The sequence below is a fragment of the Numida meleagris genome, chromosome 19, assembly GCF_002078875.1.
Source record: "Numida meleagris isolate 19003 breed g44 Domestic line chromosome 19, NumMel1.0, whole genome shotgun sequence".
Taxonomy (NCBI): domain Eukaryota; kingdom Metazoa; phylum Chordata; class Aves; order Galliformes; family Numididae; genus Numida; species Numida meleagris.
In genome coordinates this window covers 5,125,411-5,145,614 of record NC_034427.1, presented here as the reverse complement: position 1 = coordinate 5,145,614, position 20,204 = coordinate 5,125,411, and the positions used below count along the sequence as shown (strand labels likewise).

Here is a 20,204-nt window from a genome sequence, read left to right as displayed (position 1 = left end):
TCTGCATCCAGCTCAGGAGCAGTGTGTGCAGAGCTGCTGCAGAGAGCTGAGGGCGAAATTCCCATAGTGATGAAGAGGCATGAAGGAATGTTTCTAGTGCCCAGCTGCCTGCATTCTTGTTCAGCTCATCCCTTTAAGACTGCTGAGGTGTGACTGTATTAGTAATGATATGTTGCAGTGCCTAGAGACCTGGATAAATAACTAACAAGGCATCTTAGTCAAAATAAAAAAGATTTTCCCTCCTGGTTCCTCTGTTTGAACACACATTGCTGCAGGAAGGCATGCAGTGCTGCTGGAAAGCACACACCTCCTGTCCAAACACCACGATGCTTGCAGGTTGCCATAGCAATGGGGAGAGCCGAGGCCATTTGGGGCTGTAATTCTGCAATGCACGCGGCAGCGAGGTGCCACATCCTCGTGCTGAGCACTGGTCAGGCTCCAGCAGCCACATCCAGCCTGGGAAGGGCATTTCACAGACACTGAGCCTGTTGTGCAGGCTGCTGCCCTGAATGTGCCTTTGCAGCATGGCCAAATAGGACCTAGATGATTCCATGGCGTGGCTGCCACACTAGTGGGTTGCAACATACCCGGCCAGTCACAAATGGAGATAAGGTTTGAGTGTACGGCTTGAGAAAGTTGGTGTCTATTTAAACATCACTGCTAGACTTTTCTTGCAATAGACAATCTAAACAAAGATACTCGATGCTTTATCAGGCCAAGTTTTACAAAGCAGAAAACCACTATTTGAGAGCTGGCATGAAAGGAAATGATTTGATCCACAGAAGCGACGGCAGCTGGGAACTGCATGAAAACAGCAAACGCTGTGCCCAGAAAGCTGCAGTCCTGCATAAAAGAGAAAACTTCACCCCAGTGAAAAAAAAAGCCCAGCCCAACTCTGGGAGAGGGAAGGGATCTGAAGCAGATACAGTGAATGTACCCAGTGCTGATGGTAAGGAACTAGAAGGCACATTTTCTCCTAAAAGTGCAGTAGCCTTGTAAGACTAGAAGAAATACCTGTGCAACATACTTATCTACAACATTAAGACAACAATAATGTTTAGAATTCTTCCTATCTTCATACTAGATATTTAAAAGATGACATAGTACAGACAGAATATTTTGTTCCCTGGCTGGAACATAGAGCCCTCTTGGAACAAGTTGCAGGGACACTGCACCTCCTGCTCTCAGCCCTGGCGGCCTCCAGAGGAGCTAAGCCCACCCTGCCTGAGGGCAGGGGATGCTCAGGACATGGGAATGGCTTTGCTGAGCTCACCCTGCCTGCTGCAGCAGCTACTGCTCCACAGGAAGGCATCCAGCCCCTGCACCCCTTCTCCATTCAACACAGAAAGCAGGGACCTGTGCCAGGAGGGCAGGCTGAAGCTTTTCCTGCCCTTAGGGGAAGTGTGGGTGCATAGGGCAAAGCCTGAGGTCCGGCAGCCCTTTGCTTCACGGCGGGACCAGCCAGCACTCCATTCCGAGCCCTGCAACAAAACCACGTGAAAGCACAAGTAAGGATCAAAATATTTACAGGGCGTCTGCACATCTGCAGTGGGAATCCTCATCTGGCTGCCAAACCCTGGGAAATGATGTGGTGGTTGGGTGCCTTAAACAAATCTTGTTTAAAGCTGGCAGAGATGACTTCTGATGAGTTAGCACACCCCTTTGCTCTCCAGAAGGGAGAAGTGCAGGTGCCAACCCAGCCTGCTGCTTGTGCTCCTCCAGCCGTCCCATCGAACAGGAACAGAGGGACAAAAGGAAGGAACATTTCTGAGGGATGCCTGCTGCCTGTGCAGTAATGCCTGAACAGTTGTACCAGCTCATCCCATTGGTCATTTTTAGCCCCTTCTGCGTATCCGACCTCTCTGGGCAAGCAGAATAAGCCTGTCTATTTAATACTTGTGTATTTCCCCCTCTCTGCACTGCTATCCACTCCCATCACAAACAAGAAGGCTTTGGCCAGGGGGATGACTTTCTGGTGAAGCATGTGCTGGATGCATGACCTTTGTGGGTTTATACTGAAGAAGGTTCTGGATTCTTTTAGACAAACAAATCCCTTAGCAAGCAGGATTTACGCTTGTTTTGTAGTCTGCTACAGCTGCCACGATTTCTCCTGCCAGCAGCAGGTAAAGTTCTTCTTATATAGAGTGCACAGGGGAGTTTGCTGTGGGACCCTCGTGGGTAAAACGTGGTATGGGACGGTGCTGTTGCTGCATGGTCCGACTTAGAGACCTGCTTGTATTTGTTGCAGCTGCAGAGAGGTAACCATCCAGTGACTTATTTTGCAAGAGCCTTTGGTTGGAAGGAATTCTGCAGAAATGAGTGGTTCAAGGCTCCCGGCCAAGATTTGCTTTTTGCAAAGGCTTTAAAACAAACTTTGGAGACTAGCAAAAAAAAAAAAAAAAAAAGTTTTTACTTTCCAAACTAAATGCATTCTCTAGGGGAAGAAAAAGCAGGGTGGGGGAGGAGAACACAGGAGGGGAAGTAATCTGAGGCTGAGGGTTCGATGTGTGATCTGGTTGGGGTGAGCCCTCAGAGGAGCCTGGCTCAGTGGGCAGAGAGATAACGTTCTGCGGCGGCTGGGAAGGGCTGGGAGCAGCTCATGAAGTGAAATTGCCCAGAAGCACTGCACAGCCTCTCCCTTTGCACTGCAAAGCTTTATCATCTCTGCACAGATTACTGGAGCCAAAAATAGCTGCAGCTCAAAGCAAACAGTTTTTGAGCACACTGCCCTGCTGGCACGGCAGCCCCTGTCCAGCCACGCTGCCCAGCACCAGCCTGGGCTCCAGGTCCTGGGGAGCTGCGCTAATGAGGTCGGCCTCGTTAAGGTTTTTCTGAGTCCCACTTCTTGATGTCGAACCTTTCTGGGTTAACAACTTCTGTAACAACAAAATTGATCTGAACGTGGATAACTCATTGAGGCATAGCGACACCCACTCGCCTTAATCTACTGCAAAGTGTCCTTCCTGTGACAGTGACAAGAGAGCTTGGCATTGACTCTGCTTTACCTGCCAGTGTCGCTTCTTCTCGTGACTCTAAGTGCAGATGTCACTGGATGGCTTGAGACAACTGCACTTTCCTGAGGGAGCCCAGCAGGCTGTTGGAATATGCCTTGCATTTTTCAGTCCAAAATTTATTTAAAGCATTTGTTTTTAGGGGTGGAAGTCTAGAAAAAATCAGCGCACCGCATTTTTTCCGTGTCTAACTTGTGCCATTCCGCACTTCCTGGCGATCTTGATGACATCAAGTAACAGGGACAGCTCAGCGCCTGGGAAATGCCATGGAAAGCCGTGCTTGCACAAGGAAGCGCGGCCATGCAAGGGGAGGGCTGTGGCTGCACTGCCTTAGGAGGGACACGAGGCTCAGGCTGCAAAACATTCGGGTCAGAGCCTCCTGCAGTGAGAGCTCGGTGCTTGGGTTTGGAGCCCCCTGGGCAGAACTTTGTGTTGATGGCTTTCCTCACTGGGACATGCAGAGCGTGACCAGAGCCACAGCGCTGTTCCAGGGATTGTTTTCTCTGTGTAAGAACCCTTAGGGATACTCACAGCTCATCCTGAGACCTGCCCTATGGGATTTCTCTTTGTCCCCCTCCTTCTTCTGGGAGCTGCCCCATGGACAACTGCTTGCCCCTCGCTGCAGAGCAGTGGATGGGTACCCACACAGCATCTACATCCCACCCTGATGCAGAGCCTCAAAGAGCCAAAAATAAAAAATCACTGCAATCCTCTGCAGACCAGCAGCACCACTACAACAGAGCAAAGCCAAACATCCCCCTGTGCAAAGGCAATGCCTTTCATGCCAGTCCAGGACCAGGCAGGGTGGCATAGCATAGAGCATCTGTATGCAAGAGGCAGCAAGAAGCTCAGCCAAGATAAGCAGATAAATCAGCTGGAGTAAAAGCCATAGGAAAGTCCAGAAAGCCACAAAAGGCTGGGTGAGGCTTTAGCTGGGTCTGCTCAACCCTGTAGTACAGTCTGCCATCCAGAGCGGGCCATGCCCGGCACCTGTAACATCCTCTTACTGCTGTGAGTGTCCTGGGGTGTCTGATGCCAAAGCCTCTGGTATCTTGTACAAAGGACACGAGATGGCAAACCTCCAGGCAGAAGCTGGAGTAGATTTCCAGATAAAAATGACAACTCTCATTTTAAAAGAGCAAGAATGAATATATTGAAAATGATGTATTTTTATCCCAATACGATAAGACTTCAGGCAAACTGAAAAATTGTTGGCGTCTCATGGCTTATTTTTCCCTCGTGGAAAAAAAAAAGAAAAAAGTTATGTTCTGTAGAAAACACAGTTTAATCCCCAAATGCATTTTTCTACTTCCGATGGAAAACATTTGGCCAGTCCTTGTGGGGGTGGCCCCAGAGGAGGAGGGCACTGTGAGGCCAGGCTGTGGGGGGGAGGAAGGGGCTTCTGATGAGTGCTCTGGGTGTTGTCCCCAGGGCCAGGCACTGGGCTGGGAGATTTGAATATGACAAATAGTAGACATCTCATCCATGAAGTCCACATACTGCTTTTCTGGATTTCCGAAGTGCTTTGCTGTTAGCTGCATACTGCACGCATGGCAGTGCACCAAGCAAAGGCAGCCTGCACCATTGCTGGTGTGGTGGCATTTGTATTTCACAAGATCTGGCCTCTAGGCCCCACGGTCCAAGTGTCAGCTTCTGGATCACATTTGGATATGAGCTGGAGGGAGCACAGAACTTGTCAGCTCCTCCCAGGCAGCTGAGTTCCCCCCGAAGGCTGCAGCCATCTCATCCCTCGTGTCCGGAGAGGCCAGCAGCAGGCTCCCAGCCATCGCCATCGAGTGAGTAATAATGCATGACCCAAAGGGGCTGCAGAGAGGTTAGTTTCCGTCAAATGATACTCCTCTGGAAATCCAACTGGCTTCCTGGTGCAGGCTGTGGAATAAAATAGAGCAGAATCAAGAGGTGGAGCTATAGGTCAGCGTGGCTGCACGGAGTGCAAGCAGATTTTGCCTCGTTGAGGTTCTTTCCCCTTCGTCAGTGCCTCCTTGGAGTCGTCAGGGCGTTTCCTGCGCTGCTGACTGCTTTTGTCGGTATTTTTATCTCTTCCTGCACGCGATGGCAGGGCGTGGGTATCTGCCACCAGCGGCAGCTCGCAGGCACGCAGCTCCTGGCTGAGAGGAGAGGGCTGGTGGCTGCTTGCAGACAGCGGCAGAAGGGCTCCTGCTGGCCCTGCCCGGTGCCCTGCAAGGTGTCAGGCTGTGTGCTCAACCCTCCAGCCGCTACCTGGGTGCTCAGCCTGAAATCAGACCTCCCCTGGCTCCAGCAGAGATGGACGAGGTCTTTCCAGCCAAGTTTGTGGCTGTGTTTATTCTCCCATTTACAAGGCTCATAGCATCCTTACAGCAGGAAAAGACGCATCCTTCATTCTGCTGGCAAAGTAATTAGCGCTAACAAGCTCTGGTTCCAGGCTGGGCCAGCAGAGCAGGAGGAAGCATCTGCCCCACTTGGGTGCTCGCAGCTGCCCACCACCAGCAGAGCCGTGCTGGAAAAGGACAGGGGACACGGCACTGCCAGCAGCTCTGCGTGACTGTCACCTGCTGCCATCTCCCAGGCAGCTGGGACACAGAGAGGTGACACCGCTCAGGGAGACGTTCCTGGGCCGAGCTTCCTCTGCTCCTGGAGCAGCTGTGCTGCCCTGCCCCAAACACCTTCCCCGTACATTCAGGTATTGTCACCAGCTCCGAATTTCACCCCCAGATAAGACCGCCACGGGGCACGCTTTTCACAGTGCAAAAAGCATCCCAGAAAGACGCGTACACAGCTCCCTGCGAGACGGTTCGGGTGCGATGGAGTCCCCGGCCCCGAGAGAGGTCCCGGGGCGGTGCGTGCCGCAGTGTGCCCGGGGCGGCTGGCACTGCCGGACAGCTGGGGCCGCGGAGGAAGCGCCCGGCAACCAGAGCCGCGCACAGAAGGAAGGATGTTCGGGCACACGCAGCTGCCGGGAGATGAGGTTACAATGCAAAGCTAAACAAAGATCCCCGCGAGGAGGAAACGGATCCCTCCCGCAGCCTGTAAGGTAGGAGCCGAGCGGCGGCTGCTTGACATCATCGGGGCGAGCATTGGATTACAGCAGGCAGGGACTCACCCGGCGGGGAGCAGAACACGCCCCTCGGCCCCACAAGTGCAACTTCATTTAGCGGCTCCCAGCGCGAGGAAGCCGGGAGCGTGGAGCTGGCCGCAGCCGGCCCGGCCGCCCCGCAGCGCCGCTTCCAGCCCAGCTCCTCCGGCGGCAGCGGGACGCGAGACCCCGTAAGTGCGGCGCCGGGAGCGGGGTGCGAGGGCAGGTGCTCGGCCGGGGGATGCCGGTGGGTGGTTTCTACAGACGTAACTTTCGCTGCCGGAGCGGGGTTTTGCTCCCTGCGAGCCGTAGGCTGAGCGGCGGGGCTGCGTTTCGCTTTGGAAGTCGCCTCGCTCCTCGTTTGCTGCGAAGGGGCGGCGGGGAGGGCGGCTTTGGCGATCACAAAGGATCGCTCCGTGGTTCCGTGACCCCCTCGGGGATTTCCAGCATCCTTTCTGCCGTTTGCCCGTCTATTTTAAGAAACCGGCCGGACAGGAGCCCGTACGACCTAGGGGCGCGCTGCGTCCGTCCGGGAGCCGACGCCAGGCTGCGAGCCGCCGGGCTCTGTGCCCGCTCGGGGCTGCCCCAAGCCCTGGCACGGCCGAGAGCCTCACGAACGCGGTGTAAGCAGGCGTGGGGACTCGCTGGCATCCAGCTTCCCTAGCAAGTGTTTTAAGAGGCGAAGACGTGGGATAAAAAAAGAACTGCTGTGTGGTGGTATTCTCAGGAGGCTTTGAAAATTCCTCCGGCTCGGAGCTGCGCCTCGCTCCGCTCTCTCCGGTTTCCCGCAGGCAGCTGGGAGCGAGTGAGCCGGCACGTGAGCGCAACGCCTCGCTCCTAGAGGGACGTTTGGGAAATGTTCCCGTTGTGTCAGAGGGGGCAAATGCACACGCAGAACAAGAGCCACTCGCGGCTGCAATGCCCGTGGTGGCTGGGATGGGGGGACAAGCACGGAGGGGACGTGCCAGCGCCGGGTGAACGAGAGGAGGCTCTGGCAGAGACACTGAAGCAGCGAGGACAGCTCCATGGGAGAGCGTGGCCTCTCAGGCTCTGGGCTGCGCCTGCCCACGGTCGGTACGGCCGCTTCGGTTGGCTCTGAGCGTGCTTTGGCTGCTCGGGCTCTTGTGTGATCCCCTGTGAGCAAGGTGGGCCCTTCCAGCCAGCTGAGAAGTTGCTGTGTGTCTGCTGTGATGAGGAACAATGTTTGGGGAAGATGGGCGCACCAGGGATCCCCAATGGCTGAATTCATTTGTAGCACAGATACAGACATGGCTCTGCCAGTAAAGCTTAATGTACCTTGGAGCCCAGGGCTTTGTCCGGTGCCCGAGTCCTCCACTTCATGGACACTTTCCACAGGGAGAGAACTCCGATCCCTCAAAGAATGGGAGCTTGTTACAGTAAAGCACATAGGCCGCCAATGCAAGCAGCATCATAGCAGAGACACTAAAACCCAAAGACATTCATATACCTGCATCTTCCAGCAACTCTTATTTCTGTACGTGCAGTGGCTGATTCTAACCAGGTGTAAAGGCTAAAATGAGCTGGCGTTGTTTTGCTTCCTCTTTGCCTTACTACCAAAGAAAAGCAAATCTACTTTTGAGCCTCCTTGGAGGCATGCATGCACACACAACCTTGCCTTCCAGAAGACAGCTGTGAAGAACATTTTCCAGGTTGTTACTGTTTTCTGGGCCTCCCAGCCTTCAGGGCCAGTTGTCACAGCACTGATCCCTCCAACCAAACATTAGTGTTATCCCTATCTTTCAGGGGCCAGGCACAAATCAAGTGGTTCTCCTGAGCTCATGCAGGTCTGTAGCAGAACCAGGGATCAATCTGCAGGGGAATAAGAAACAGCAGAAGCTACAAGCCTGGTTTTTATTTGCCTTTATGTGCCATTCTGACATGGTCCTCATCTTCACATTCAAAGCCTGGACGAGGCGGTTGCTCCATACTGCTAAAGGTACTCTTCAAGTCACCAAACCATACACACAGACCAATCCAGAAAGCAAGTTTTCCAACACAGTGTTCATTCCTCAGAGAGGATGAGAGAGGGGAAAAACAAACAACATGCTTCCAGCCAAGCCATAAAGGGAGGTTCTCCCCCAGGGCTACCAGTGCCAGCCGGTGCGATGGGGAGGGTCAGCTGCTGCGTGCACTTTGCCCCCCAGCCCCTCCCAACAGCAGTGACAGAGAGGCACAGACATCACTGCAGGGCTCAGCCTGGGACCTGAGCAAGAAAAGCAGCACTGCACTATGAACCATTTATTTCCCCCATTTCAAAACTTGCATTCCTTTCAAGCCTTTGCACTGCTCGTTCCCGGCTTGTTCTGCATGTTCCTAAACGCCTTCCTTCCCAGCACAGCCCTGAGAGGCGCGCTGCTCTGCCCAGCTCCTCCATGCCCGCACATTGCTGGCCACGAGCTGCTGCTATGGGAGCAGGCCAGTGCTGAAATGCCAACAGTTGTTGATGTTTGCAATGATGTAATAAGACAAACATGCCCACCAGAGAGTCATCAGCTTTACTGGGATTACTCTCTCCACAAAGTGTAATTAGTCTGTGGTGTTCGTTGCCTCTAGATATCACTGGCTCTAGGAGTGCAGAAGGCATTTTATTGGACAACAGGTCCTTATGTAGGTAGCTAAACTACTCTGCTTGTAATTATGAGGATATTGGATTTTAAGAATTATATAACCTCCTGGTTTAGGGCAATTAGTAACTGATGAAAAATATTTCATCATAATTACAAGTTTTCTTGCACCCCTGAGCCAAGGATGCCAGCTGTTTTTAGAGACAGGATACCAAATGCAATGGTCTTTCAGTCTGCCCAGGGAGGAGCAGCCCCCAAGCTAATCAGTGATGCATTTGGCCTGATGTTTACCTATGAGTCAAGGTAACAACCTTCTGTCTGCTGCCATCACCTTGGTCAAAACCAAAAAGGATTTCCTCTCTGTATCAAAAGCAGTACCATAACATCTGCTGTATAAAACAACACTGAATTCTGCCAAAAAGCACTCTGGGCTTCTTGGAGCATGTATTCATTTTGAAGCAATGTGGTGAGAACTGCATTTGTTTTGTGTGTATATACGTGTTCCTTTGGGGTAACAGCTGAAAAAAAGGCAGAGACAATCTGGATCTCAAACAGTGTGCACCATGCTGATGGCAGTGCCCTTGCAATTCACTCCTGAAGAGCAGCTATCCATTGGACATTTCCATGTGGGTCCCTATAATCCATAGTACCTAATCTGGTCCTATAATGCATCAAGGAAACGTGAATTTTTTTATTTTATTACAAGTTACTCCCATCCAGCCTTAGTCCCATCACAGCAGCTAGCCTCAACATCATCCTTAAGCCTCCAGACTCCCTGTGTAAGACATTGTCTGCCCATTACCCAGGGCTAGGTGCATGGAATATGGAGCAGGGCATTCAACTTCCAAAATCCTCAGCTAGGGCTGTGAGGAGGAATACAGAGCTGAAGCCAGGGCTGCAGGGGTGGAGAGCCAAGCCTAGCTGCTAAAGGGTTCCTCTCTCCAAAATCAGCTCTTTTGAGAGAATAAGGGGCCTACCTTTCTTTTCCCATCCAGCATTTCCAACAAGCTCTTCACCATAAGTGGAGTAAACAATAACAAAAGCATGTTGTCAAATCCTTGTGTCTGTGTTTGGATACTGTCATGAGCATCATTAGTATTTTCCACTTCTGTGAGCCTGTCATCTGCAGATCTCAAAGCCTTACAAATATGTGAAGCATCTAGTGAGGAAGGCGAGTATTAATAGTTCCATTTAACAGATGGGCAAAGTGACACATAAAAGCAGCAAGTGCCCTGTCCTTGAAGCAGAGATGGAGCCAGTGAGCAATGTTTGGCTCCAGCAATGAGGTAGTTTTTGAAGTGGGCCAAGGAATAAAGAGGAAGGCTGTAGATCTGACCTGGTTTGGAAAGTGATGAATTATCACAGTGATCCACAGCTCAGAGTAGGCAGAATTTCTGAATGAGCCACTGCTTGCATTCTTAAATGGTTAATCTCTTGCTTTTTGGTCTAATATTTGTCCCTGGGAGCAAGAAATAAAAAACAACCAGCAGTCCGTGATGTTCCAAAATGTCCGAAAGCTGAAACAGCTGCTAAAATAAGCAAGTGTCTTGTTGGCTGGGCCCTGCAGGTCAGGAGATTGCAAGTCACCCACAGATGTTAAGGCCACAAAGGAAATGTCTGAGAGGGGCCTGGGGACCAAGGGAGAAGGCACAGCTGTGCACAGAGCAACACAAGGCAAACCAAAGCAGCTGCGAGCACCAGGCAAGCTTCCCCTTCTGCCTCAAAGCAGTTGACATGGAAGTTTCACTTCTTTAAATGGCAGTGGGGCTGCAAATCAATGTTTGCTTGTACTCCTGCTGCCAGCACTGAACGTCTCAACCTTCCTGTGGTGCCAGTCAGGAGACTGTACGCCTTTGGTTCCCTCCAGCACACCCACATGGAGATGTAAAAAGGAGAAGTAAAACCAAAAGGGAAATTCTCTGGGAGGCCAGGCCACTGGCTACGTTTTGCTCTTAGACCCAGCAGAGCAAATCACTTTTAGTGCAACCCCTGAGAGCATTTCTAATGTTCGCCACCATCCTACAGCCCTTCACTGCTCCTCTTAATGCTCACCATGCCCAGAGCCCTCTCCTGTTACAGTCACAGGTGGTGGGAAGAGCTGCTGAGCTTTATGCTTCCTAACACCAGCACGGACACTGCTTTCTTATGGTTATTTTCCTTCCCCAGAAGCCACTGCCCCGCTGTGTATGAAGCCTGTTTGAAATCATGTCCAGAAGGAAAGTCAACTAAGCCAGGTAGGGATTCACTCTACAGACCGATAACATTTTTCTTCACAGGAAGGTTTCAATATAAGTTGGAAAAGGGGGTTTTCCTTCTTGTTTTATAAGAAGCCATTTGACCTCCTCTGTATTCTGCACTTGTTGTTAAGAGGAAAGTTGTTAAGAGGAAACAAATACCTGTGGTTCTGCTGTAATGACTTTCCTGTGTGTCTTCCATACCTCCCAGTCATATACAAGCTGTCACAGCACCAGCTCTGGCCCGCCCTGTCTGGGACAGCCCAGCAGCACAGCAATCCTACTCTCCCTGCAGCCTGCTCTGCACAGAGGATCACCCCATCAAGATGCAGGGAGTCCCCAAAACTGAGCTTTTTTGTGACACTGGTGTAAATGGTGAGCCTGCCAGCTCAGACAGTCCTTCTGTGCTTCCCCCCCCCACAAGCTGCTCAGAGCCTCTCAGTCACCTTGCTTTCTTGCCACTCACAAGCTGGCTGCACTGAGCTGGCGTTTGCAGATCCGGCAGTGACAGATCTCCGCGCTCACTGCTGCACAGACACTCACCCTGCAGGTCTCAGAGCAGCTCACCTCCTACATCCAGCATCTTCCCACACATGCTGGAGACATCCCATGTCCATCTATACCCAGGTGGCATCTCAGTGGACCATAAAATACTTGGCAATTTGTTTAATTACAAACTTTCCCTTCTGTAACGATCTCTTTGTACCTCCACAGTATTTCAGAGGCATCTTGGTCACCACTTTAACTCACATGCGAGATCCCACATCCCTCATAAGCAGCGTGCAGGGGATTTACCCTGCTCACAGCAGGGCTCAGCAGCTGCTCCCATGTAAAGCAGTGCACCAGCATCCTCCCCCCACCACAGCAGTGCTGTGAGGTGCGTACACGAGGACCAGTGGAGCTCTGCTCAGGTGGGGGCAGCAGCACAGATAAGAGGCCAAACACACCCCAGGGAGCAGAGCTGAGCCCATTTTTGCTAATTAGCCCACCTCATTCCACTGTAAGGCTCCTAAGAATTGCCCTGGTTTATTGCTAGGGGAGCAGCCGGGGCCCTGCCCCTCAGCAGGCCGTGTGGCCTATCATGCTGCCTCACAGAGGCAGGCACCAGGCCCGGTGCAAGCATGACACCCTGTGGGCTGTGCAGGTGGATGAGGCAGAGCCAGGCTTGGCCTCCCTGCTAGCACTACCATAGCATGAAAATCACCAGCCCTACATACCTCTATGTCTGCAAAAAGGCCCTTCTCCACCCAGCAACAAAGACCTCCTTCTAAAGCAGAGCTATCCCACCAACAGCTGCTCCCTCTTCACCTTCCTTTTATACACAAGGGCAGCCCTGCAGGGAGGCAGGCCCCAGCTGCATCTCTCTGAGGCTCACTGGCGTTTTCTCACCTGGGCAGCCTGCAGGGTGCTGGGTACATCCCAGGCATGGCCTGGGGAGGTCGTGGTGCCCTGGTGTAATCTGTGGTACTGCTGGGTAGTTTCCAGCCTTTGCTGGAAAGATGAAGTGAAAGCAGGGGCTTTTCTTCCTGAGGCCTGAATGGTCTGGGGAGAGGAGCCTGTGGGGATCCAAATGGCCCAGCCGTGCTGGAGGGGGACGAGGGGGTTTCTGTGCCCATCACAGGTGGGGACAATGCATGGGTCCTCCTGGGATGTGCCTACAACAGCAGCTGTGAGACTGAAGGGTTCAAAGTGCCTGCTATTACTCTGTTTTGAAATTTCAGCCCTTAGCAGATCTTCCATGCAGCCACAGTTCTGCTCACGTAAAAGCAAATTCACGTACAAAAGCGGTTAAACAAGAGGTTGGGAGAAACTAAAAATAAAAACAGTGGTGGGGTGGAGCTAGCTCTCTGCAGCTTAAAGGGGTCTCTGTGGGGCACCAAGGGTAAAAGTGCATGGGTGGGCACAGGGCTGCTCTGTGCAGAGCCATGTCCTCCCATATCAGGACAAGCTTTGGGAGGGGAAAAATGGGAGAGAAAGGCACAAGCTCACATAGCCTAGGACAGGCTCTGTGCTGTGCCCCAAACCTGGTTCAGCATCCTTTGCTGGAAAGGCACTTTTAGGATGCCCCAACAGAGATGCTGGGAGCCACTAACCCTGCAGGGGCTGCCCTGGCTCTGTCTCCCTGCACCCCAAGGGACACGTGGCTGCCCACTGCGGGGACACCGTGAAGCTGCAGGATGTGGAAAACAAGCTCGACCTGGGAACCAAACACAAATACAACTGCTGTCACGGCAACTGCCTCCAGATGCACGGAGAGACCAATTATTTCCATTAATCAACATGGTGAGAAGCTGCAGAAGAGGTTTATAATGCAGATGAGGTTTGGATGCTGAGTGGAGGGAGGAGCCCTGGAAAAGCTCAGTTGTCAAGGAAAACTGTGATGTTTCCCATGGTGGAGGATAACGACTGGCATCCTTGTGCAGCCAATGTGAGGCTGGAGTCTGAGCCAGGCCAGCGCTGAGTGACGCTAATGAAATGGTGTCAGTGTGTGCTGGGGGGAGCTGAGTAATGTTCCCTGCTCCCCTGGGACTGCTGCAGCACATCAGCCTGTCCTGGGTGCTAGGGGTTGTCTGACACCGTGAAACCCTGCCAGGGCATCTCCTGTGTCTGCCGGGAGCCAGGTGATGACCAGGGGGGCTGGAGCTGCAGAGGTGCTGTGGGACAGCACAGACAGGGGTGGGGGTCCCTGTGACCAGGACGTGCTGGAGGAGAGAGAAGCTAAACACAAGGTGTGTGAGGTCCTAACCCCTACAGGAGCCAAGCCAAACATTAAATCATAGGCTAAGCAGTGAGTTCCCAGTGCTCTAATGATCTTCATACTACAAAATGAGGCCAAAGCAAAAGATAGGATCTGCTTTACACACTAAACCTCCATCTCCCTGCTGTAAGTCCTCTCCTGCTATGTGAATGACATTTTTCCACCAAGTTCTGGAGGACCCTAGAAGCTCTGTTCTTGCAGAATCCTTGCAGTGCATGGAGATGCTGTGTTGTCAAACAGCATCACCTGGCTTCTGGCACTGAGCTCCAGTGCATGGGGATCTTGAGCCATAGAGAGGTCTGGTAGGCACTGGCACAGGTCTAAAAATACTCCCTAATCCTGATAACCCAGCCATAGAGCCCTCCTGCTTTGATGTGCAACCTCTCATGCATGTTCCCAGACAAGAGCCCATGGAAAATTCACTGAAATTCCATCTGGAAGCTGTCAGACAGTTGGTGGAAACCCCCTGACCTCAAGTGCTGACTTCTGCCTTGTGGGATTTTTTCCCTCCTGGCTGGATGAGGCTCTCACAGTGGGGAACCTCGCAGCAGACCGCAGGGAGCACAGAGATTTTGGTGCTGCTGCCTCTGTGCTCTACCAGGCTCCCTCTGCAGCGAACTATCTTACTCTGTAAATATTTTACAAGCCCAGCAGGGCTGCTGAGTGTGTTTTGCTGTTGTTATGGATCTGTCCCCAGCAGGACTGGACTAATAATAGTCCCGGTACCCAGGAATGAAAGGGCAAGAGACACAGCACGGGGAGCTCGAAGGCATCGAAATGCTCTGTCCTCTTGTCCATGCAGGTCTGCAGTACAGGGAGGAGAAACAGGATGTGATGCCCAAACAGAAGAAAAGGGTCAAATCCCTCTTCCCCTGCTGACCTTTGACACAAGGTAGAAATTTCAACCCAGAAACACAGCCAGGTTTAGCTTGGCTTTGGGGGCTTTATGCTTCCCAGGGGCAAAAGGCAGCAGTTTGATCCTTGGCTGGGACACCAAGAGAGCAGGAGCTGGTCTTGTGGGTCAGGGAGCCTGTTCCAGCCAGAGCCCTGCCGTGGGCACAGAGCTGTTGGTCCCAACTGCCACTTGCAACAGCCAGCGGCAGCAGCAGGGATGTAAGTGCGGGCCTCCAGTCCCTCGGGTCTTGGGCTTAACATCCCAGTGCCAGCCCTTGCTGGCTGTGGTCAGTGGGATGATCCTTGGGGGCCTCAGGAAGGGGGACATCTTTACGTGGTCCCAGAATCAGTGGTAGGTGCAGGCTGCTCAGAGCTGCCCATCGCCTGGGAGTTTAGGAAGCAAGCTATAGCCTGATTCCCTACTCTGTAAAGGGAAACAAGGTGGGCTCAGGTGGTTCTTCGGGCCAAGAGATGCAGAGAAGCCACTGCGGTGCTGAACCTTCCCATCTCCTCCCTTACAGCCCCTGCTGTGCTGTGCTGGCTGCCCTAGGGGGTGAGGATGTCCAAGCAGGACTTGAAGGTGCCCTTTACCAGGTCATGCCACCTGTGCCACAAAGAGCTGAACAGAATTTCCTCTGACACAAAAGTCTTCTGCAATTTGTGCACAGCCAGGTTACAGACAGAGCAAAATTCTGAGGAAAGGCTGAGGTAAGAGGGAAAAGCTTCCAATTTAACCCAGGCAAGGATCAGATACAGCATCATGCGAAGGGCTTCCTTGGAACTGGAGTCCAGGGCTGGGTGTGCCTGCAGGGTCCATCTGAGCCCGCTGACTGAGACGCGTGCCACATTTCCTCCATGGGTGCATGGTCCTGTGTTGAGTTTAACCCTTCCATGGTAATTCCAGGCCGTCGTCCACTTGAAAAAAGCATTGAGTTCACCTGAAAAGTGTCCTTCTTTCACCACAAGGTGTCCTGGGGACAGACTCCAAGTGCAGCCCAGGGCTGGCAGCAGAACCTCATCCTTGTGTCACATCCGTACCTGCAGAGCTCACACTGCTGCAGCCCCATATGTCCTGTTTCATTCTCGTCCTCACAAGATATTATGGAAAAATTTGCTGTGGCCAACAGCAGGTTTGGCAGAAAGAGGTTATCTCAGCAAGGCAAGTGAGCTTGAAACTGTGGGGTCTGGTGTGGGGAGCTGCCACTTAATGTCCATGCACGGTGCTCCAAATGGAACTGCACGGGCAGGAATCCCCTCTTGTCACTGGCAGCTGCTAACAGTTAGTTCCCGGGGCTAAACCCCACCGATATGCTTTACATCTTCCTGGAACCGTGAAAACGCTCTTCGAAAAATCAGGTTTCCCTCCCGTGAAAACGGTGGCGACAGCTCCATCACCGCTCCGGGCAGCAGCAGAGCGCCCGTGCGGGGGGAGCCGAGAGGCAGCGGCCGGGGCGCCGCGCATCGGGAGCCGCACACCGGGCACGGCCGCGGAGCTCCGGCGCCACCTCCCGGTGCGTTCTGCGGGAGCACTCGGTCCCTGTGTCCGGCAGGGCCACCGGGGCGGCGCGAGGCTGCGGGGCTCCCGGGGCTGTGGGTTTGCTGAGGAGCCGAGCCCAGCCCCGCAGCCCCGGCACCCACTGCGTGGGTCCCGCCCGGTCTGCTTCCAGCCCGTGTGCAGTTCCCTGCGGGAGCAGCGTGCATTCAGTCGGCTTCCCCGGTAGGGAGATCAGTATTGAGCGGCGTTTGTGCAGGAGCTGAACAAATGTCTCGGTGGGACGTTAGCCCCGTGACACAAGAGCCAGTGGATGCAAGATGTTACACTTTTTTTTTTTTTTCATTAGCCAGTAGTGCTTCTGATCAGCTCCTCCTCCAAGTATTGACAACACCAGCGGGGCGGTGGGCAAAACAAGTTGGCCCAACTAATCCCCAACTTCCCTATGGAAAAGCAAGCCAGGTGCCAAGCTGAGTGAACAGGAGAAGGAACCAGGAGCACCAGATTCCCAGCACGGAGGCAGCACGTGACAGCCCGCTGGTACCCAGGCACTGGGACACTTGCAGTGCTTTCCCAAAGCTGCCGGGCTCCCGCACCGCGTGCTGGCAAGCCAAACCCTCAGCTAAATGAAGCCCTGAACACCCGCTGGGCTGTACCAGGAGCTGGCTGGCGGTTGGTGCTCATTGTGAGCCTTTCACTTGGCACAGGCAGGAGCGAAGGGATCCAAAAACCTTGCAGTAAGGTTGATTTTCACAGGGTAAAGCACTGCTTCTCTGAAAGCTGTCTCACTGAGACACGAATGTGACAAGCACAGCAGCACTGATGCAAAGTGCAGTGTCTGCAAAGCTCACGAGCTCCTGGACCGTTTGAGTGAGTGCCTGCTAGAGCCCTATTCCTGATTACAAATTCAGGTCAGTTCACCCCTTCCTGCTGCAGAGCCAAATTCAGCCTCCATTCAGCTCCCAGGGCAATTTGAGGAGGAAGGAGGGCTTAGGCCAGGCTGACATCAAGCTGAAATGCCGAGCATTGAATCCAAGGCAGCCCCCCTTCCCCAGAGCGGCAGGGACATGGTGACAAAGCCAATGACAGCAGAGCCAGCAGCAGGTCGTTACCTGAGAGTTCAGAAGCTGCTCTGACAGGGAGCGGAGTTACAGGGACTATTTTTCATGCTGTAATTTAACTCCATGCAGTAACCTAACCCAGATGGAGCCATGGCTCAAGGCTGGCCAAGCACCCTTGAGCTCGGAGCTGTTTTCTCCACAGGATTTTGAAGGAGTATAGAGATGCGATGGAGGTAGAGTCCAGCACGTACACAGACTTCATTTCCTGCGACAGAGCTGGCCGGAGGAATGCTGTCCATGACATCCAGCGGGATGCAAACACCATCAGCATGCGCAAGCTGACCAAGGACATTGGCGAGCTCGCTGTCGAAGGGGCAGGTGAGGAGCTGCAGGCACTGGGGATGGCTCAGGACACCCAGCCTGAGAGAGCACAGCCTGAAACTACAGCAGTGCAAAGTCCCTGGGAGCCAGGTGTGGTGGGGACACTCGGGGGGGTCTCTTGCAACCAGTGTGATGGTCCCAGTGCATGACCACTGAGTCCAGGGCCTGTCTTTGGCAGGTTTGTAGGGGTACTGGTGTTCTAAAAAGAGCAAACACTGAGAAACAGCTTTCTCGGGGGCAAGTACACATTAGATATACCTTGGGCTTCATAAAATCAAAGGTATGTGTGAGGGGGTATGCTGTGACCCCAGATGTAACTCCTAAAACAGGTCCATGACAGCACATGTCTGGACATTGCCTACAACAAGCACTAACTGGAGCTCAGCTGGCAGCAAGCAAGCTGGGTACCTGCCAGGCTGTCCACGTGCAGCTTGCCCTCACAGGCGATGGAGAGCATACTCCTGCTTTGAAAGGGACTCTCTTGGTTTACAGCTGCTCTATCGATGCACCCTGCAATTAAATAAAGTCCTGGCACTTTCCTTTGAGCCCTGAGGTGCCTTCTCAGCATCACCAGATACTCTGTTTTGAGAAGGGCTTGTGCTCTGGGAATGTAATGAGATAACATTTGAGCCAAATATCTGGCTACAGGTGGGCAGAAACAGGGTTTCAGCTGGCAAGCTGAATAAAACCAGCTGTGGTGATGCCCGATCACTTGTGTCAGCAGAGTGTAACTGTGCTGTCCTCCCACTCCTCCCTTCTGCAGAGAGTGAAGAAGCCAGCACCTCTTCTGAGTGCAACCCCGGAGCAAGACCAAAGGAGGAAGAAAGCAAACCCTCCCCATGACAGTGCACAGGGGGTGGGATGGGGCAGCAGGAGGGGCTTGCTGTGAATGTTAAGCAAGAATTTGCTATTGAATCTGTGGACAAAAGCCAACCAGGACCAGCAAGATGTCTGTCACATGCCTCTGCTGCAACCAATTTGTTTCAAGAACCGCAAGATGCTGCACAAGGACTGGCACCTCTGAAAGACTTCTGCTCCCATCCCTGATGACTTAGAGCAACACTGCAGCGTTTGTAGTGATATGAGCCATTCTCAAGATGCCTTAGCTGCAATTTTCCCCTATGGGAAAAAACTATTTCAGTAATAATACAAAGATCAGACTTTCCTGTCCAAGGTACCTTCCCACTTTGCAAATTTAAGACTATTATTTATTCTGTTTCCATAGGTTAGAAGTTTAGACAATTGTTTTCTCCATGCACTGCCCTCATCCTGCATCTCACCCCTGAGCTGGCCTCCGGACCAGGGCGGGCAGCAGCAGGGACCAGCTGGCCCCATGCAGCCCCGGGAAGGACCAAAGCACAGCCCCAAGTGGACGAGCTCCATTGACAGACCCAGCAGCATCAGCCGCAGGCATCTTTTCCTTTGGGTTTTAGTGTTTTAAGGTATTGTTAAGGGGAGGGGAGAAACATTTTGCTGTTTTGACTGTTGAAATTCAGGCTTAACTTTGCAAGCTGTTAGCTGAGATTATCTCTGGTAGGATCTCACACCGTTCTTTTAGGAGATACGTTTTGTGTTAAAGATGGTTTGATAAAACTATATATGCTGTTGGAATAAACAACACAGCCTTCAAGTACTGAAGGTGTTCTTCTGCCTGGATGTTTCTTCTTCCTCAGTTTTGCCTTGTAACAGGTTGGGCTGCAAGAGGTTACACCAGCCCCTAATAGGCAGATTGGAATCTGTATTACAAGCAAGGACATCCACTGCCCACATTTCCCCACCCAGGAGCCTGGCAGAGCACTGGGAACAGCTCCAGTCCCATGGGCATTGCTGGGTCCCGAGCAGGGCAGGGGCTGACCTGAGGAAGGCTCCAGTGGCGACGCGGGGACCAGCATCTCCTCCACAGCCTTGGAAAGAACTGAACACCGCATTTGGGATTTGTCAGAGCAAACAAGGCCATAAATAAGCAGAGAAACTGCTGCCAGACAGAGGGTGAATTGTCCACAGGTCTCCAAGAAGCAATGGCCACAGAGCCAGGACAGAGATGGATGAGACTGCAACCCACACAGGAACAAGGACTTGGCAGCCAGGTGGAGGCTTCATCTGCTTCCTTGGCACCAAGCTGCCAGGATACTATTGCAGCTCTGTTCCCAGGCACTGCCAAGAGCCTACCCCCCTTCTCCCACCCTTTGGGCAAACCAGCAGGTAGCTCCTGGCCTGGCTGATGGTATAACTGGGGCTTTAAGCTCCATTTATAGCTCTCCTTGCTTCCACCGAGCAGTATTTTTGGTTCAGATATGCACATGAAGCAAGTGGAAAGGCTGTGCAGAGAGACCGCGCACCACACATGACCCCCAGCAATCAAGCATGAGCTAATCTTGGGTCTCCCTGGTCAAAAGATAGCTGTCACTGTTATATTTAACCAGGCCACCAGTGACCTGTCAACCCACTCTCTATTTCTCAGAGCACAGGCATCAGGTTCCCCTGCAACTCATCTGCCTGCACTGAGACCATAGACGCAGCATGAATCCAGCAACATCCTGACTTGCAAAGCTGCTGAGCGCACAGATGCTCTGGGCCTTTGATTTCAGCTGGAAATTCAGCATGCAGGACCTCCCAAAACTCTAAACGTGTACTAAAGGATGGGGAAGTCTATCAGAAAACACCTCCCTGCCAAGCTGAGAAAGCAGTCCAACAGCCTCACGGTCTGGGCTG

At 52.8% G+C, this 20,204-nt stretch overlaps 1 protein-coding gene across 5 annotated transcripts; it reads left to right on the top strand.

Annotated features, from left to right (window-relative positions):
* PKIG (cAMP-dependent protein kinase inhibitor gamma) lies at positions 5,910–19,130 on the top strand. 5 transcript variants are annotated; one of them, XM_021416530.1, is made up of 4 exons: positions 5,910–6,045; positions 10,839–10,906; positions 17,314–17,489; positions 18,256–19,130. In XM_021416530.1, exons 3-4 carry the CDS (start codon positions 17,339–17,341, stop codon positions 18,333–18,335), a joined length of 231 nt encoding a protein of 76 aa, XP_021272205.1. In that variant the 5' UTR covers positions 5,910–6,045; positions 10,839–10,906; positions 17,314–17,338; the 3' UTR covers positions 18,336–19,130. The 5 variants fall into 5 exon arrangements, with proteins under 5 accessions (XP_021272205.1, XP_021272206.1, XP_021272204.1 ...); XM_021416529.1 differs by lacking the exon at positions 5,910–6,045 and adding an exon at positions 6,064–6,278; XM_021416528.1 differs by lacking the exons at positions 5,910–6,045; positions 10,839–10,906 and adding exons at positions 14,733–14,777; positions 15,080–15,266.